This window comes from Cibotium barometz, chromosome 16 (assembly GCF_041138505.1).
Source record: "Cibotium barometz isolate CiBa-2024 chromosome 16, ASM4113850v1, whole genome shotgun sequence".
NCBI classification, from domain to species: Eukaryota; Viridiplantae; Streptophyta; class Polypodiopsida; order Cyatheales; family Cibotiaceae; genus Cibotium; species Cibotium barometz.
Genome location: NC_141061.1, coordinates 23459386 through 23478559, shown reverse-complemented (window position 1 = coordinate 23478559; position 19174 = coordinate 23459386). Strand labels below are relative to the sequence as shown.

Sequence of the window (19174 nt, the reverse complement as noted above, 5' to 3'; positions counted from 1 at the left end):
GGAGTGAGGGGGAAGGGTGGGCTAGAATCGAAATCGAGCCCGTGTTCGAGAGGAGAAAGGACGCCCTCTGAACCACCCTTCCCCTACACTCTTTCTCTCGGAGCCCTTTGTGGAGTGAGGGGGAAGGGTGAGGGTGGGCTAGAATCGAAATCGAGCCCGTGTTCAGGAGGAGAAAGGACACCCTCTTAACCACCCTTCCGTTACACACTTTGTCTGGGCCCAATGAAAGGGAGGTTAGAGAACTTTTTAATTGAACCTTGTGTGAAGCATTGCTTGTCGCTGTCCTTGGCCACGTCACACTTGAGCCAACTGGATAAGAATCGTAACTAATACTCCTCGGAAGCAAACGTACCGTGCCCAACCCCTGGTTTTTGGAGAGGACCGCGGTAATTCCAAATCGTATACAAAAAAGAAGTCGTTGGCTCCCCCCAAGGACAAAAAAGTGATAAAGAAAGCACAGAACAGCATATCCTTCCGTGGCTGGATAGCTTGGAAACTAAGAATTTCTCTGCAGTGACAACGCTTCCCTCTCCTCGCCGATCTATAGGTAAGCGAGCTTGTGTGCGTGCTCTGTGTTTTTTTTCCATTCTTCTCGGCTACGAAAAATGGCTAGGGTTTGCAACTTTGTATTTCATCCTTAGCACAGAAGATGGCTAGGGTTTTGGGCTTGGTGCTTGAAAGAAGTTCTTTTAACCAGGAAATGGCTAGGATTTCTCCCCCAGGCCTGTGAAAATGGCTAGGGTTTCTGAACTTAGTTTCTGCCAGGCCACTTAAAAGGGCTAGCGTTTCTGCTAAAATTGCTAGGGTTTCTGAACTTAGTTTCTGCCAGGCCTCTGAAAATGGCTAGGGTTTCTGCCTATTGGCTAGGGTTTTTGAACTTCGTCTTCTTGTGAGAACGCTGAAAATGGTTTCAAGATCGAACGTATTTCTTTTTCAAAGAGCACTTCAAATGGCTAGGGCTATATTTTACAATGGAAATGTTCCCCTTCTCTTCTAGGACTCCGAAAAATAGCTAGAATTTCTAGAGTTCCCCTTTCTGTTGAAGATGTCTAGATATTACACTTTGCAACGGAGAATTTGCCGTCTCTTGCTGGTCTCAACGGTTTCTATGTGTCTTTTGGGTTTTCTATATGTTTTACTTGTGCTAGGACACTGAGATTTTCTGTATGTTTTCTGTGTTGCTAGGATGCTAAGATTTTCTGTATGGCTTTTCTGTGCTAGGATACTAAGGTTTTTTATATGTGTTCTCTCTGCTAGAACGCTAAGGTTTCCTGTATATTTTCTGTCTTCTAGGAGACTAAGGTTTTCACTTGCGATGATAAATTTCCTTTTATGTGACCAGGATTCCATTCTGTAAAGGATCTTTTTTTTTCTGCTAGCTATGACTCCTACTTGTACCCTAAGTTTTCTCTTTATGCTATGCTGCAGTGCACAGCTAGGGTTTTCACTTGTATTGAAAACATCCCTATCTTCTACGGCACAAAAAATGGCTAGGGTCCAGAATGCCCTGGAGCAAAGGAAATGGTTACTTATTCAGCAGCCTATACACCTTTGAAGATCATCAGACAGTTTTGCACTCCATTATTCGCTGTTTCATGCTGTACAGATTGCTGATCTATTTATCTACAGCTGTTTGACCTTGCTTTAATTTGCGTGATGTCCTTTCTGGTGAGATTCAATTTTCTTTTTTGCGTCTATTTAATGGACGCAAGGTGTATGCATTTGCTGCATCTGTATTACAAGTTACAGTTTATTTTTGTGATTTTAATAACTGCTGAAAGTGGTAGAATCAATTCACTTTTCTCGGCAGTTTTTCTCTTTAAATTACTCAGATCTGTCATGCTATAGTAGTAGGAGGCAGTGCCATGTTGGCATTCATTCATGGTGGGCCTTATGGTTGCTTTTAAGATCTTTTGCAAGAAATGGTATGTCACCTTTGTATGTAGAAACGATAATGGTATGCCATTGTGCAAGGTATCTAAGGCATGGAAAATGGTCGCACCAGAGCAATGACACGACTTTTCTAATTACTTAATGTTTCTGGCAGTACGATTTTTGAATTTCCAGCCTCACCTCCAACAGAGGAAGGTTTTGGAGGAGAGGTCACTCATCACACGGTTGTGTAGCCACTTGTTGCACACTTTGTCATTTGTCATGCACATTATTCACATGTCTTTCATGTATATCTCTGTCCACTCTTTTTTATATAGAGAGATACTATATATTTAAGTTATAACCTTCCAGCAGGTGTAGGCTGGCTGGATTCGAACCTGGCCTGACGAGTCTAATCCATGTACCACCAGGCTATGCACACGTGGATAATCTCTTTCGGTTGAAAAGCAAGGTAAAACATGTGAGTGTTTGTGAGAGTGGGTAGGTGGATTTTGTGTCACCTTATAGGAGAGCCAGTGAAGTGCTTGGATGACACATTGCTGCTCGAGTAGAGCTCTGAATTGTGGGAGGTACAGTGCCAGCAATCATCTGCTAAAGTTTATGCTAACCTTGGATTCATCGATTTCATGAAGGTCTCCCTAGTGCCCACTGAAAGGTGAATATTTGAGCTGGAGCAACATGTTTTTGTTGTGGTTCAAGTGTTTACCCATGTTCTGGTAGAGTGATTTTGTGGTTATGTTTTACCCAATCGGATTGTTGATTTGGCATGCACCCAATCGGATTGTTGATTTGGCATGCAGCCAAATCGGATTGTTGATTTGGCATGCAGCCAATAGAAGTTTTTTCGATTCAAGCAGTTAAGGAGTTGGACCCTTTTGTAATCTGCTATTCAAGGCTTTTAAACTTTTATTGTGGGCCACCTTAGGTGGCTGTTTTTACTGGAAGATTGATATCAGCCCAGTAAATGTAACATAGCGCTTCAGGTAAAACTTCTGCCTAGGGCAGAAAGAAAGTATTTATGGTGGAAGATTGATATCAGCCCAGTAAATGTAACATAGCGCTTCAGGTAAAACTTCTGCCTTGGGCAGAAAGAAAGTATTTATGGTCGGTCTGGCTTATGCTCTAAGTGCATGAATATTTGAGCTAGCTCCAATGTTCACAATGGTCGGTCTGGCTTATGCTCTAAGTGCATGAATATTTCAGCTAGCTCCAATGTTCACAGGAGACATTTTTCTTGGCAAATTATAGAACTTAGCTGGATTCACAGCTGTGTGGAGGACAGGTCCCCTTTTTCCAGGTCGTTCAACACCTTGAGCTGCACTCGTCCACCCCAGCGTTGAAGTGCCCGGAAGTGGCAGAGAGCCCAACCTGGATATTTTTCCACCACCTGCAATCAAACTGCATGCTGGCAGCAGCTGCAGATTATCATACTTCTGGGCCAAGGGAGACCTTAGGAGACTCAGAGAATCAACAAAGCCCTCTACAAGAATTAACTAAAGTCTTCCATGAGCTGGCATGCCAGCTATGATTTGTCCGGCATGTGTCTGAACTCTTCGTCCTCTACCTGGCTGTGAACCCAGCCTTCCAACTGCAAGTTTTTCAAGGTCTTTTTTGAAAAGCTGCATATTTTTGGGGTATAATATCATCAGTGTCATGAGATGTGCAATTTTAAGAATTGGAAAAGCAAAAGTTGCAGGTGCAATCAAGACTGTCATGGCTCCATCCTGTATATGCTGCAGGTTTTCTTTGAGCACTGGTTAGATTGGGTATCTGACAAATTGATGTCTGACCGTGACATATTACTGTCTTGTACTATTTTGAAAACTCAATACAAATTGGTTCTTCGGATATTCTCAACACATTCTATATTGCTGATGTGTTCATAATTGTCTTTGTACTTAATTATTGCTTGTGCTATAGCTTTTCAAGACATCAGGAAATTTGTTCAGGAAGGAAGTGGTCAGTGCCCCTCATGACCAAGTCAGTGGTGAGAAAAGCTTCAAAGAAGCACCTAAAGAGGGGTCATGTCGGTCGTTCTCAGACACAACACATGTACCTTTATGCATGGTGAGTAGATATAGTAGGACTTGTCAACAATTTATTTGTAGAGACTTCAATTCAGGTTTGCAAAAGTTACGGAGTTCAGTTGAGGTTGGAGGTTTCTGTTGCACTGACATACTGAAGCTTGATTACTCTAAGCAGCAGCAAGTGCGGAAAGACTTACAGAGTCCAATTGAGACCGGGGGGTTCTGTGGCACTGGCATTCTGAAACCTAGTTACTCTGAGGAGCAGCAAGTGTGGAAAGAGTCTCCTGTTGATGAGTTAGTATGCAAGTTGGTTACGCAAATTTGTTTTCTTCCAGAGGTTCCTACAGAGACTGTGCATGAAAGAAAATCCAAGGAGCATAATGAACCTGAAGATGCAGAAAAGGAGGGAGTTGAAACTTATAAATCTTGTGTAGATCGCAATGTAACAGAACAGGCTTTGTCTCCTTTCTCCAGTTTGGAAGTTCTTCCATCATATGTTAAGGAAAAGAACAAAGATTCCTTGTCTCAAGTCTCAGAAAAGGTTGCACACTTGAGCACAGATTGTACAGATGGTTGTGCCGAGGTAACGGCTTCCAACTGCATTCACCTAATGTTGCAAGTCATTGTTACAGTTATGATGAATGTGAACTGCTTATAATTAAATCTTCGTGCCTCCCATGTTCTTTTAGGTGAAGTCAGCGTTGCGAGGTGGCTATGAAAAGTCAGGGCTTGGACCTCGTCCCAAGTTGCATGTTACTTGGGCTCCTGAAGTGTATGATCCTCCTTGTACAAGCACTTCACATACAAGTATTCAGAATCGCCGAAGGCATCATCATTCAAAGATTGACCATAAGATTCGGCATAAAGGAAAAAGTAGCAGCCATGGAGACTCACATAAGAAGTCTCAGAAAAAGATGTCTAGAAAGTCGAGACATATGATTGATACCTTCATCTTAAGGTATGAGAAGGGTTAGTCATTCAGAAACATTCAACCACTGGGATTCACATGGCGTTGTGCTGGGAAAGTAGTGTGCATTTTTGTTTGACATCCTCACTTTTTTTCTTTTTTTTTTGGCAGTGGTCCATCCCTTGCTTCTGAGAAAGGGAAACATAGCAGCAGTTTGGTGTGGAGAGAGTCCATTGTGCCTCCTTTGGATGAACCTACGTTGAAGAGTGCAAAAGTGAGCCCTTTTATTTTACCACAGAAAGGCTATCCCCTGAGTCAAGTGCTTCCGTTAGGTGATATAGAACTTGCAAATCTAGATAAAAGGATGCCGTTGTCCTGGCATGTGCAGACACAGAAGCTTTGTTTGTAATATGCTGTCACCTTCTTAAGACAGGTAGTACCTCTCATAGAACATTGTGGTTGATTTTGTAATCAGGAGTGAATTATGTATGGAACATGTTTGAAATGCTCTCTATAACCCGTGTATATATTTTGTAGGTAATTTGTTGTGAAAGGCACAAAGTGTGTAGGGTGTGCGTAATAAAGTACGAGCACCAAATCCCCCTAAAAAATGCACAAAGTGTAGAAAACGTTGGATCTTTTTACATGTGGTTATTTCAAAGCGATTCATCTAGCAATAGTTTAGGTTGCTAGAACCATTGGTCACATGCAGTCGAAAATCAAAATTTTGGTGGATGTATCTGCTTGGCTTTGACAACATCAGTGGAGAGGGTTGGTTCGAATAACATGTTACAGATCTTCTTTGTGAGGTGCTTGGTCATCATTGCAACTCTTCTTATCCTAGCACATTAGTTGAGACGGTTACTTTTGATATCAAGTAATAGATCTTGTGACTTTAATGCAACTTATGCCTTTCTTAAGCTCCTTTCAAGGCTGTTCAATCCTTACCAACCAAGGGCCATTAAGCTTGTGCAAATTCTTATGGAAGCCTTTATATTTGGGATTTGGAAACTGTTTGTAAGATGTTTTAAGCGTCAGGATTCAATTTTTTAAGCTTTTACTAGATTGTTTTCTTGAGCCTTTACTAGATTTAAGGTTATTAAGCCTTTACTAGATTGTTTTCTTAAAGCTTGGTGAGAGGACTTGATGGATGGCTGCATTTTACGTTTGTACTTAACAGGCCTATTAAGCCTTACAAATTAACTTTGGGGCTGCTGCTTTTTTTAATTAACACCAAGCACTTGCCAAGCTGTCAACATTGAGGGCTCTAAACTTACACGAACCCCTTGGCTTCAGGAAACTTTTCACATTCTATGGACGACTCCTCGATACCATTTTGGAGGGCTAAGATTATTTTTCCAAATTATTGTATCTATACTTGAATATATATTTAACCAATCTCAGGCATGGCCTTTTAAGTTGAATAATGGGGTTTTGTTCCTCATGCATTTTCTATCTTTGCACATGGTTGAGTGACAATAATGCCATTGCCACTTGCTAGATTGGACACCATCGTGCTCATTTTATGTCATCGTCCAGTACCTAGCCTCGCCTTAACCACAGTTTGCATTGCATGTTCCAACAATGGATCTTTCTGGGAGTCATGGTGGTGGTAGCCATGTCATCATTTGCATCGCTTTGAATTAGGCTCGCTCATCACATTTACCCGTCTGTTTGGCTCTCTTTTTATAGGGTTGTTATGTTAGCACCCTTGCACTTAGGTAGGAGACGCACACAAGATTGGAGCTATGCTTTTACATGCACAGTTAGGAGTATATGCTTGGTACATACATATAATTGCACATGATTGTTATATCTCCTTTTGACTCTCTGTCAAAAGCTCAGAGATATGCCACAATGGGGAATAGCAATGGACCCATAAAGATCACTATTTGATTAAGTATAATGTTTGACACTTCTTGGATGTTGATAATACATTAGCCACGATGTTCACTTTTATGCATATACTTAATACAAAAGAAAGTCTTTAAGTTGATTGGATTCAACAACTTTTTGTTGGATGTGCTCAACGTACAATCAACAATGGCAAACTTCTACAAGATGACAATGGAGTGTGGTGAAAGTGTACTCAATTTTGTTTTGAAGCTAGACGAAAGTAAAGTAACTAAAGGTCAAAATCTTAAAAGAGTTAGCTTATTATTGATGATAGAGCATTAGATTCAAACACCTCTAGTGATTATCCATACTTCAGGTGGCTTCTTGTATTTGAACTAATCACTTAAATAATGTTATTGAAATCCTTATCTTGTTTTCAAGCCTTGTTGCCTCACTTGGATGTACTTATCTCTTCATTCCTTATTTTGGTAGGTATTCGAAGATCATGAGGTTTTCCTTATTAAACAAAAATCCTTGATGTGGCAAAACGTCAAACATATAGAGAACTCCTTAGGGTTGAAGATAGATAGTTAAATGTCATCTTTGTTGTGCGACCCTTAAATGAAGAAAAAAAATGTCCTAGCTAAGGTTTAAAGACCCAAAAGACGTTCAAATGTGAAGGAGAATATTGAGTGTCCAACCCAAAGGGTTCCAAAAAGAGGCACCCAGAATTAGGTGAGAAGGGGCCCCAAGTGGGTGCTCACTTCAAGGTCCCCAAATCTGGGGCGGATTAGGGGATGGCTTAATCAAGTTTATGAGTCACAATTAGTGGTTGATAGAGATGTACTCAAGCTTATATCCTCAATCTAATGGAATGATATATGAGCTCTTATCTTGTCATTATGCCATAGTTTTGCCATTTACCTTAATCACATTCTTGCATTTCTCGTTATGTCAAATGTTGATTCGAATCCATTTCTACACACCCTAATCCTCTCTAGGCATAAAATTTAAGGTGGTATAAGATCCAACCAATCATCGCTTGGTCATTTATGTATCCTAGGATAACTTTAGTTAGCTAAATCATTAGCATCCTAATTAGCCATTAATCCAAAGAAAAAATTCCTCTTTGCCCAAGCTCTCAAATCATAAAAAATCAAGGTATTTGGGTACAATGACTTCAAGACAGCTTCACTAGGAGCATCTACAACAACTCCAAAGGCTTCCAAGCATCAAAGGAGGGGAAGTGTGATAAAGCATCAAAGGAGGTGTGACCAAGCATCAAAGGAGGGGAGATTTGATCAAGTTGGATATTTAAAAATCACCTTGCAAGTGGTAGAAAAAATTCAAGGAGAAGAGGGGTGAAATTGCTATTTCTCATCATATCTACCATGGCTTCACCATTTATCACGTGGAGGATGTACATGTTGCTTTGTTGAGCACGATATTTTAGCTTTAATATTCAAATCATTCTCTAGTTTACTAACAAAACACTACCTCTATTAACAATGTGATTAGCACTAATCACAATTGATTTTCTAAGCCATTTAGGATTCAACTCTACCATTGGGGTGTTGCTAAAGCCTTGTGCATCATCAAAATCCTTTTTCCTTTTGGTTTGGTGCTCTAACTTGCTCTCTCGAAATAGGGTATTCTCTAGTTTGGTAGTTTTTAAGAGTTAATCATACTAAATTACTCCTATTGCCTCTCTCTCTTTCGAAGGGACTATATCCTAGCTTTTGGTCATTCCATTGCTAAGACCTTCCTGTCCTCATTGTGAAATCATGAAAACTTTCCACACATGGCATGTAAAACTTCAATTTATATTTATGAATGATGAACTTTAGGGGATTGTGAGTGGAAGAGAGAAATGTCTCTTAATTGAAGAGGAAAAAAGACTCAAAGCCAAAGCAGATGGACCTTCATAACATGAGGACAAGGAATTTTTCATCAAAGGACCAAGAGCCAAAGTAAAGTGCAACAATTGTACTAGTCATACCACTAAGCTTCAAAGGTCCAAAAGAGGTTCAAACGTGAAGGAGAATGTTCAATGCCCATCCCAAAGGGTGCGTTCATGAAGTAAAGATGACGATGGGAAGAAACATTGGATTGAAGGGATAAGCATAAGTGGTACTCATAGTCACGAAAAACAAATATGGCATAAAGGTAAAATGGTTTTAGCGGATCCTAAGTGGAATCCCACACTTGATATATTCATGTCAAGAGTTCATTTTTGCACTTTGCATTCTATGGCGAATTATTATTATTTGTATATATATGTTTTGATTACAAGATGTAATCTACATCTGATACTGAAGCTACACATAAGGAAGTACAACTTAGTTTTGTCATGGATTGGATATTACATTGAGGGCAAGTTGGCATCAAGAAGGACAACAAAAATTAAGGAGAAAGTGGAAACAAACCATGCAAACCATGCTTTGATAGGGTTAAGGCAAGAAAGTTTATTTTCATACCAAAGGATATAGAGGATAAATATGTGTCAAAGCAACTAGAGAAGTATGAAGCATAGAAAAAAGATGACATCCCCAGCCAGAGAGAGTTACCCAACAAACAAACCTATCATTGTCCTTCCCAACGAAATTCTAGTCCCAGATGAGAGCATAATCATGAGAAGAGAGGAGAAAGCAACTCTTTTCTCTTTCATGAAGGGGACCCATGAGTCTTTGTGTAGTAACTGCAACCAATGGTGATGGGATCCAATGAAGAAAGATGTGGCCACATCAGGGTTCTCTAAGGAGGCAGATAGATATGGTTGTGGATGACCTTCAACTAGCAGACTAGAAATCTCCACAATCTCTAGGTGCATATTGATGGCCTTCTGGTAGGTTAGATATGGAGTGTCACTAATGGCCACAATATTGTTAGACTTCTCCTTAATGTCCAAATCTAGAATTAAAATGGCATAAACAATGTCCCCTCATTTGATGAGAACGTGCTCAATAGAAGAAAGCAGGATAGAAGTCATGAGTAGGGATGAAGGGACATGCTGGAGGGCTCTTTTGATAACCTTCTTATGACTATCCCCAATTTTCATAGAAAATAGGAGATAGTTACAAACTTCTTAAACTATCCTATTTTCATGGAACACTAGGATGAGAATAACAAGTGCTGCTACATTAGGGAAAATCTGGACTCAAATTGGGCCCTTTAAGGATTTGCACATATTCTCTTCCTACAAAAATGGGCTCATTGTAAATTTTTTGCAAATCAACTCAGAAGTGAGCAGAGTTTGGACATTTGGAATCTACTCTTTGAGACCTTTCCAATGATATATAGCATGATGGGAAATTTTGCATATTCAAGAAGTCCCCAAATTTGGTGATGGTACATGCCACATCATCACCAAATTTGGGGACTTCTTGAATATGCAAAATTTTCCATCATGCTCTATATCATTGGAAAGGTCTTGAAGAGTAGATTCCAAATGTCCAAACTCCGCTCACTTCTGAGTTGATTTGCAAAAAATTTACCATGAGTCCATTTTTGTAGGGAGAGAATATGTGCAAATCCTTAAAGGGTCCAATTTGAGTCCAAATTTTCCCTAATGATCCATGCATCAAAGGCATCATCATGAGCATCCATGGTGTGCATGAGGTATTAAAAGTGTCTACTAAGCAAAGGTAAGGTATAATGTAAGTAAAAGCAATTTTAGAATACGAAGGAAGGATAACAGAGAGAGAGATAATGTAGCAAACACACAAACTATGAATTTGTATACTAATCTTAGAAAAAACCAAAAAACATATAATTTAACTTTGAAATACAATTTGTGTGCAAAACACACTATGCTTTTATCATAAAGAAATATCTTAGTGTTGCATGTTACAAGAACCTATGCCTAATCTTTATGAGTGTGAGTGCCAACTCGTGTGCTTCGCTCGGTTGCATGATTTGTTTCACCCCAAGAAGTCACCTTCTTTGACCTCTACCCAAGAGGGGGCCCTTGTTTCCAATACCACCTCTACTCACAAAGGGCAACAAGGGAAGGGGAATAGCAACCCAGGTAATCAAGGTAAACCCCCAGGCAACAACAATGATCCCAAAAACCCTTCCTTGACAACCACTCGCTATATTGGCAAAATATTCTAAAAAAGAATAGATACTACACTTAGCCAGATGTCTAGATATGTTGATGAGTGTGGCATTAAAGCTAGGGAAAACAGAGGTAGCAACCCCAACACCCACAACTCAAATCGTCAAAACAACCAAGGTGGCAACAATGCCCCAAATTGGAGGTCCTGAGGGGGTAATACTCTAGCACCTACTTTGCAAGGTGCCCCACCAGGGAACCAACAACAACAAGGCACCTGTACAAATTGGCCTAGATCTTCTCAGTGGTTGGCAAACCACTAGTTAGGTCACTCAAGGTCCACCCCCAGTCAGTATCCTTTGCCACCTCGGAAGGGATTTCTGATTGGTCTTCTCTTACACCACATCCCAGTCCCTTGGAAAATGTCGCTCATGCCACATCGGAGTTAGACTTTTGCCACCTCGGAAGGGATTTTTGACTGGTCTTCTCTTACACCACATCCCAGTCCCTTGCAAAATGTCACTCAGGCCACATCTGAGTTAGACTTTTGCCACTCTTTCGAAAGAAAGAAGAATCATCATGCTAGATGAGGTAGTCAATGTGTGGAATCTTCTACCCTCATTGAGATCTATCAATTTACCTGATGATCTATTTGTGCAATCATCAAAGCCCACCCAACTCTTCCTTGGCCATCCGGTCACTTGGATAGTCGAAAGTGGAGTTACACACCGTATGGCATGCAATGCCGACATTTTCATCTCTCAGCGTCCTACTAAGGGTGAAGTTCAATGTGGCAACAACACACTGATGCCCATCAAAACTATTGGCATCGTCTTATTTAACACAAAAACAAGCCCCAACAAGGCAACTATGAAAAATCGGCTCATAGCGTTTTCAATAGTACCCAATGTGTACAATGGCACACTCGGTCCTTTGACCACTTTAAGTGAGGTTTGGTTGGAGACTTGTGAATCCTTACAGTCTTGTTTTATGTAGCTCTTGATAGCTTGGTAAAACGCATGGTTAGCCTTTAAAGGTGCAAGGACAGAAGCTATGGTTAGCCTTTAAAGGTGCAAGGGCGGAAGCTATGCTACCCTCACCAAGAGAAGAGCACTCCTCCAAATGAGGATTTGAGAGACTGCTTAAATTTTGTAAGGGATTCATCGAATTCCTCATGTGCTTTTTCAACTGCAGTATTCGTGCAATCTTCATCTGATGACTCTTCTTGGCTTGATGAGTTTATTTCGGTAAAAAGTACGTCCTCCTCTTGGAAGGGGAAGCGATACTCCTCCGATTTTTGTATTCTGGTTGCTTTTTTAAGTTTGACATTATGAGGTTCGATCATAACCAGTGATCTTGTATAACACTCAACAATGCTAAGCATGCTCTCTTGAGCTTGCTTTTTGCGTTCTGCATATGTCATGTGATCATAATTTTCAACTTGGGGTGGTTGGGCGGGTTCTAGTTTCTTGATTGGCCTATAAGGTGCATGGGGTGATGAGTCAGAACTTGTTTCATCCTCACTTAGTGACATACTAGAACTTGTTTCATCTTCTGACTCTCCTTGGATTGTCAAGTTTTCATTATGTCTGCCCATGCGACGAGAACGAACTTCCTTTCGAGCTTTTGAATCATGTGTCGCACATTACATGGGTTTTGTGGTTTGAGAGATAGCCTTTGAGGTGGATGCATTTGCATCATGTGTAGCTTTTGGCCCTTTTTGGGGTAGGCCCCTCCACAAGCTCCTTTCCCCTATCCTTTATTTCAACCTTAGTTTCTATAGTTTGTTGGCCCTTGTTTTTCTTGGGTTTAGAAGGTTTTGTTTCACCTTTTGGTTTCTATTTTAAAACATGCTCCTCTACCCATTTTGAAGTGTGTTCTTTTGCATTCTTTTTTATTGTTTCTCGTGCCTTGGCTTGCAAGCGTGTAAACACATTCAAGGGTACCATGGACACTAGCCCGTTTTGCACACTCAAGATGTTAAGAGTTGTATTCTGCGAGATATAGACTCGCACGCCATTTCGAGGATTTATATTTTCCTAACCCAGTGGAGAAACTACAGCATAAATGGTTTGCAGGGCAGTATGTCCACGCCTCTTGCGACCGCCGTGCAATGCTGTGGCAGAACCTCTCATTGGCTATGATTCTGTTAAAACTGAAAATGGTGCGTGGCGTCATTCTATATCATTCGACGCCTCGAAATTTCAGACTTTCATGCCAAGTCTACGGACTCCTTAGTTGTTTTATTCCTAAGGAGAAAATAATAGCTCCCTTGTCAGTAAGTGAACATTTGTATCAGGGCATGGCTATGGCCCACCAGTACCGTCGTCTTATGCGACTCCCGAGGAGGTCATAGATCTCCAATAAGATCATTGTCTTGTTTAAGAAATTGTTTTTCGAACTTCTTAAGTCTTAGGATCTCGTGAATGATCAAAATAAAAATTCAATAATATATAAATTTTTGGCAGAATCATGAGACAAGGAAACCGTGGCCGTCGGCCAGACCCTCTCTCTAAAGATGACGAGCTTGACCCTGATGTTCGCAAGGCTCTTCATAGGACTCAGCCAGGACCCTTCAAAGGAGAAGGGGAGAACGAGGCTGTGGAGAAATGGGTGGAAGCCATGGAAGAATATTTTGACGTCACAGGCTACAATGAGCGGAGCAAAATGGCTCTTGCCTGGCTGAAAATAGTGGAAACAGCCAGGGTAGCATGGAGGAACCACTGTGACACCAACCATCTGGAAAGAAATACTCAATCCTGGAACGACCTAAAAACCTATCTAAGAAAGAGATTTTGTCCCCCTGGATTTTTGGAAATCAAAATGAACAATTCTTAGAGCTAAAGCAGGAGAGCAAAACCATCGAGGAATATCACCAGGCCTTTGCTCTTCTACTCAAATATTCACCACCTCTAGATGAAGAACAACTCATGGCCAGGTTCATTCGGGGAATGAACGAACCCTTGGACACACTGGTCAAAAATGCCAAGCCAGTGTCCATGGCTGAAGCAGTAAGAATGGCAAAGGATTTTGCCAAAGCCTTTGTAGTAAAGGTCCCGCCAAAGCCTGCACCCTCTAACTTTAAAAGATTCCAAGCCCAGGGAAGTACTTCAAACTTTCCACCCCCGCAGCAAGGCCCGAATCAGAATCAGGATGCAGGAAGATTCCAAAGTGAAGGAAGACCCTTCCCCCAGAATACTTTCTCAGGAGCCCCCCCTCTTTCAAGAAATCAGAAGGATGAACTCAGAAGTGAAAACCGATGTTTTGGATGCCAAGGTTTTGGTCACCAACTGAAAGACTGCGCGACTCCTGCCATGTCAAGGGGACAGGGAAGTCAAGGACCTCGAATTCAGAGACCAACCCCTTCATACCAGTCCAATCAAGGTCCGTCTCGCCCAAGCCAGGGTAACCCCAGAAGAACTCTAGCTCAGCCATCTGCCTCTGTCCCCCTAGAGTAACCTCAGAACTCCTTCCCAGAACTGGGGCAACCAAAGAGAAAGAGTTCCACCTCAGACTGCAGCAGCCAGAGCAGTCACAATTTCTGATGTAGTAGAAGAGGAAAGAGAGAAGATCTTTTGCTGCGATTGAAAACCAAGGACCTAACCGTCAGTTCTCAGTCATCCATACTCCAGCAGAATATCAGGGTAAGCCTTTTAAGCTTTTGATTGATTCGGGCAGTTCTCATTCATTCATTTTCCCTGGATGCTTGCGTAAGCTAGTCTTAGAACAGAAATCAGGGAAACCTATGCAAGTTGAATTGGCCAGTGGGAAGACTCTTTTCACTCACCATGAGACAGATCTTATCCAGTTTAATCTAGATGGTAATGTAACCGACTGTCAGTTCAAAGTCTTATCTCTGGGAGCTTTTGACGGGATCCTTGGAATGGATTGGCTCCACAAAAATCAAGCTGACATACACTGTCACAATGGAACCATTTCCTTCCATGACCTTCACGGGAACAAAGTTCAAGGAGCTGGAGTTTCCGGATCCCCAGACCTTCAATTAGTAAAAGCTTCTAGGTTGCTGAAAGGACTTAGAAAGAAGCAGCAAATTTATGTTGTCAAAATGAACCTAGTAGACTCAAAGCTTAAGGCTAAAGAACCAGAATGGTTAAATGAATTTGATGATTTATTCCCAGCAGAATTAATAGAGATGCCTCCAATTCGGGAAGTAGATCATGTGATAGAATTAACCCTCGGAGCTGTAGCCCTACGCACATACAAAATTCCAGTTTCTGAAGCCATCGAACTCAAGGAACAGCTTAGACAACTGTTAGAACAAGGGTTTGTAAGACCCAGTGTTTCACCTTGGGGTGCACCAGTTCTCTTTCAGAAAAAGAAAGATGGAACGCTTAGACTCTGTGTGGACTACAGAGGTCTAAATCAGCTGACAGTTAAGAATAAGTATCCTATCCCAAGAATTGATGAGCTTCTGGACAGGCTAAATGGAGCCCAGATCTTCACAAAGATAGATCTCAAATCCGGGTATTACCAGATCAAGATCAATGATCAAGATGTACCAAAAACAATACTCGCTATGGGCATTATGAATTTACTGTCATGCCGTTCGGATTAACTAATGCCCCAGCTACATTCAATTGCCTAATGCAGAACATCCTCAGAGAATACTTGGATGATTTTGTTCTAGTTTTCTTTGATGACATTCTGATTTACTCAAAGAATGCAGCTGACCATGAGACTCATGTCAAAAAAGTTCTTGAGATTCTAAGGAAGCACCAACTCTTTGCAAAAAAGAGCAAATGCACTTTCTCTGCCGACCATGTTGAATACTTGGGCTTTTTGGTATCCAAAGATGGAATTTCTCTAGATTCCGTAAAAGTCCAAACAGTCATAGATTGGCCTGAACCAAAGACAGTGAAAGAAGTCAGAGGATTCTTGGGATTGACTGGTTGGTATAGGATTTTTATACCAAAGTATGCTCTCACAGCTTCCCCCCTGACTAACCTTCTCAAAAAGAATACCCCATTTCAATGGTCTGCCAGGTGCCAGAGTGCTTTTGATAAGCGGAAGACCGCCTTGGTAACCAATCCCGTTCTGAAGCTGCCAGATTTCTCTCTACCCTTTGAGGTAGTAACTGATGCAAGTGGTTTTGCCCTGGGAGGTGCACTCATGCAGGAAGGTCATGCAGTGGCCTATGAATCCCGAAAGCTCAGAACGCATGAGAGGAATTATACTGTCCACGACCTGGAATTACTTTCAATAGTCTATGCCTTAAAGTTGTGGAGACATTACCTACTGGGAAAAAGATTCACTTTGATGACAGATCATCAGAGCTTAAAGTGGATCTTTACTCAGAAGGACCTCAACATGCGCCAAAGAAGGTTGATGCAGACGTTACAGGAGTTTGATTTTGAAATCAAGTACCGCCCAAGCAAAGAAAATGTGGTAGCAGATGCCCTCACAGCAGAAAAGCCTCCTTGCTTGCAATTACTGTAGTATCAAATCCTTTGATTATTGAAGCAAGAGAGAAGATCATGCAGGACAGATTCTTTGGTCATATTGCTACCCTACTTATGTAGGAAAGGAAAACTCCACAGGAGTTGAACAGAGTTCAAGGGTACAGCCTGGATGATGGCATTATGTATTATAATCGCAGGCTATGCATCCCCAATGATGAGGGAACCAAGGATCAAATTCTGAATGAAGCCCATGACAGCCTTATAGCAGGACATCCAAGTTTCATCAAAACCTACATGTCTGTAAAGAAAAGCTTCTTTTGGCCTGGTCTGAAAAAGGATGTACTGAATCATGTACGTCAATGTCTGACGTGCCAGAAAGTCAAAGCTGAAAGAGTAAAAATGTCAGGGAAGTTACATCCATTGGACATCCCCCAGATGAAGTGGGAATGTATCAGTATGGACTTTATTACTGGATTACCTTCAGTGCAATCAGGTTACAACTCCATTTTCGTGGTAGTTGGCAGACTAACCAAAGTTGCCCATCTGATCCCAGTAAAAGAAACCTACACTGCAGTGGATGTGGCCAGAGTGTTCCTCAAAGAAATCTTTAGATTGCATGGTCTACCCAGGAGAATAGTAAGTGATCGAGATCCCAAGTTTACTTCAAGGTTCTGGACTGCATTTTTCGAAGTAGTGGGAACTTTCTTGGATCTCAACACAGCTTATCACCCTAAGATCGATGGTCAAACTGAAAGGGTAAACCAAGTAATCGAAGATATACTTCGGTCATGCTGTGGCAAGGAACCCAAGAAATGGCTAAGCTATCTGCACCTAGTCGAGTTTGCCTACAATGCTTCTTATCACCGAAGTATCGGGATGAGCCCTTTTAAAGCTCTGTATGGACAAGATTGCTTAACTCCATTAACTTGGTCCGACCCATTGATTAGGGTCGAGATGTCCAAACAGATGCTTGACGACATGGAGCAGCAAATGCAGTCCATTCATAAAGATATTAAAGTTACCCAGGATCGACAGAAGCAGTATGCAAATAAGAAGAGGACAGACAGAAAGTTTGAAGAAGTAGATATGGTCTTCATTAGAGTACGGCCCAAAAGAAGTTCTCTATCTCTTTGGAAGTACAAGAAGTTATCCCCCCCAGATATTGTGGACCATATCTGATTACAAAGAAAGGAGGTGACTTAGCCTACGAACTTCTTTTGCCTCCTCATCTCAAAGTTCATAATGTGTTTCATGTAAGCCTTCTAAAGAAATATGTGCCAAGCCCAAATCATGTACTTGATGATGATGAAATCCTAACCTCTTCAACCCAAGGGCAGATGGAACTCCAACCTGAAGAAATTCTTGATGTTCGAGAAAAGATTCTCAGGAACAGAATTCTCAGAGAATTATTAGTAAAATGGAAGTTCTATCCTTTTGAAGATGCCACCTGGGATAATGAAGCCGATCTGTTTTGCGGGATTACCCCCAGTTTGCGAGATGAGGGCATCTCACGTTTTTCAAGTGGGAGAGAATGTAAGATTCCTCCCCAGCCTCTCAAGATGTCCAGCATCTTCCCCTGTAATCAAATCCCTCTTCAGAAATATAAAAGATCTTGTTTCTACCAGTTTTGGCCTAGAGAGAGAAAATCTTCTAGAGAGTGATAATTCAGTTTTTAAATATTTTTGGATAGAAAAATATCTCATCTTATTAAAATAAGTTTCCCAAACAGAAGTTCAAAAAGATTTTCAGAAGGTGCATTAGAAATTAAGTATAATCTGGTCAAGAGACATTATCCTGGGGGTCAAGATTTTTTTGAAATTTTAAATTAAGGTTCCTATGGACCAATAAGATTCATCCAAATGTAGGGAGGAGATAAATGAAGAAATAAAAGGAAAATCCCTCAAAAATGAGTAAATACTCACATAAGATGAAGAGTTGACTAAGGACAAGGTTAATAGTTAAAAAAGAGAGATATTTAGAAGTAATGATGCATTTTTGACACCTCAGCATGGGGGAATTTCCCTCATGAAGGAGGCGCCTAATTCACATGTGTGGGAGAGTTTTAAACTCCCAAATAATGAGATATTTTTATCTCTCCTCTCTCCTGTTTCAACTAAATCCAAAAAGTGGACTAAACTGACCCAGAAATGGTCAAAAATTGACCAAACTGATTTGGAAAATTCTAGAATCAGTTGGCTTGGTTAGAAGCTCACTTTTTCCTATAAATAGAAGCCTTCCCCTTTGTTGAAACTCAATAGTGTTTTGCACTGTTACCCTGCTTCTCCCAAGTGCCAAAAACTGTGAATTTTACTCATAATTCATTAGTTTTTGACCTTCCCTCTTCTAAAAGATTGGTGGCCACTCTTGTTTTCAAACAAGAGTAGAATCCTCAAACCATCAAGCCAAAGGAAAGCTCTCAAATTATCTATGTAAGTTGGAGATTCTTCTCTTTTCTATTTCTTTTATGGTTTTTTATGATTTTTGTCTTCTCTAAAATGAAATGATGTTATGCCTCATTGAAAAAAGGCATTCCCCTCTCTTCTTTAGTAAATCCAACCATTCTTTATCCTAGATGATTGATTATTGGATAAAATTAAGTTTTTCATAATGTTTCTCTTAAATAAGTAGAAAATGTTTACATTAGAATAATTTAAATACTCTTGGTGAACTTCTAATTAATTTTAGAGAGTTAAAAATTAAAAAATGGTCAGCCATACAAAGGAGGTTATGGTGAAATTTTTTGAAAATTTATGAAATAAATTTCATCTTTTATTAATCAAAAAGAGTAATCCCCATTGTTGAAGTATTCTAAAAGTGTCATTTTCATTCATGCATAGAAAGATGCATATTGATTAATTTTTATAAAAGAATGATTTTCAATAGAATTAAATTCTATGTATAGAAAGATACATATTGATAATTTATTTTTTTATTATAAAAGTGTTACTTTTATCATTATTGATTTTTATGCATAAAAGAATATTTTTTTATTATAAAAGTGTTACTTTTATCATTATTGATTTCTATGCATAAAAGT

General features: G+C 40.4%; 1 protein-coding gene across 6 annotated transcripts; it reads left to right on the top strand.

Moving 5' to 3' along the window:
* Nucleotides 1-341: 341 nt before the first annotated feature.
* LOC147630463 (uncharacterized) lies at nucleotides 342-5390 on the top strand. Of its 6 annotated transcripts, none has more exons than XM_086810337.1 (7): nucleotides 342-547; nucleotides 1429-1668; nucleotides 3814-3960; nucleotides 4096-4503; nucleotides 4610-4878; nucleotides 4999-5260; nucleotides 5365-5390. In XM_086810337.1, exons 2-6 carry the CDS (start codon nucleotides 1657-1659, stop codon nucleotides 5234-5236), a joined length of 1074 nt encoding a protein of 357 aa, XP_086666463.1. In that variant the 5' UTR covers nucleotides 342-547; nucleotides 1429-1656; the 3' UTR covers nucleotides 5237-5260; nucleotides 5365-5390. The 6 variants fall into 6 exon arrangements, with proteins under 6 accessions (XP_086666463.1, XP_086666464.1, XP_086666462.1 ...); XM_086810339.1 differs by lacking the exon at nucleotides 5365-5390 and adding an exon at nucleotides 2248-2876 and having other exon boundaries at nucleotides 361-547; nucleotides 2960-3960; nucleotides 4999-5347; XM_086810338.1 differs by lacking the exon at nucleotides 5365-5390 and having other exon boundaries at nucleotides 4099-4503; nucleotides 4999-5347.
* The last annotated feature ends 13784 nt before the right edge of the window (nucleotides 5391-19174 follow it).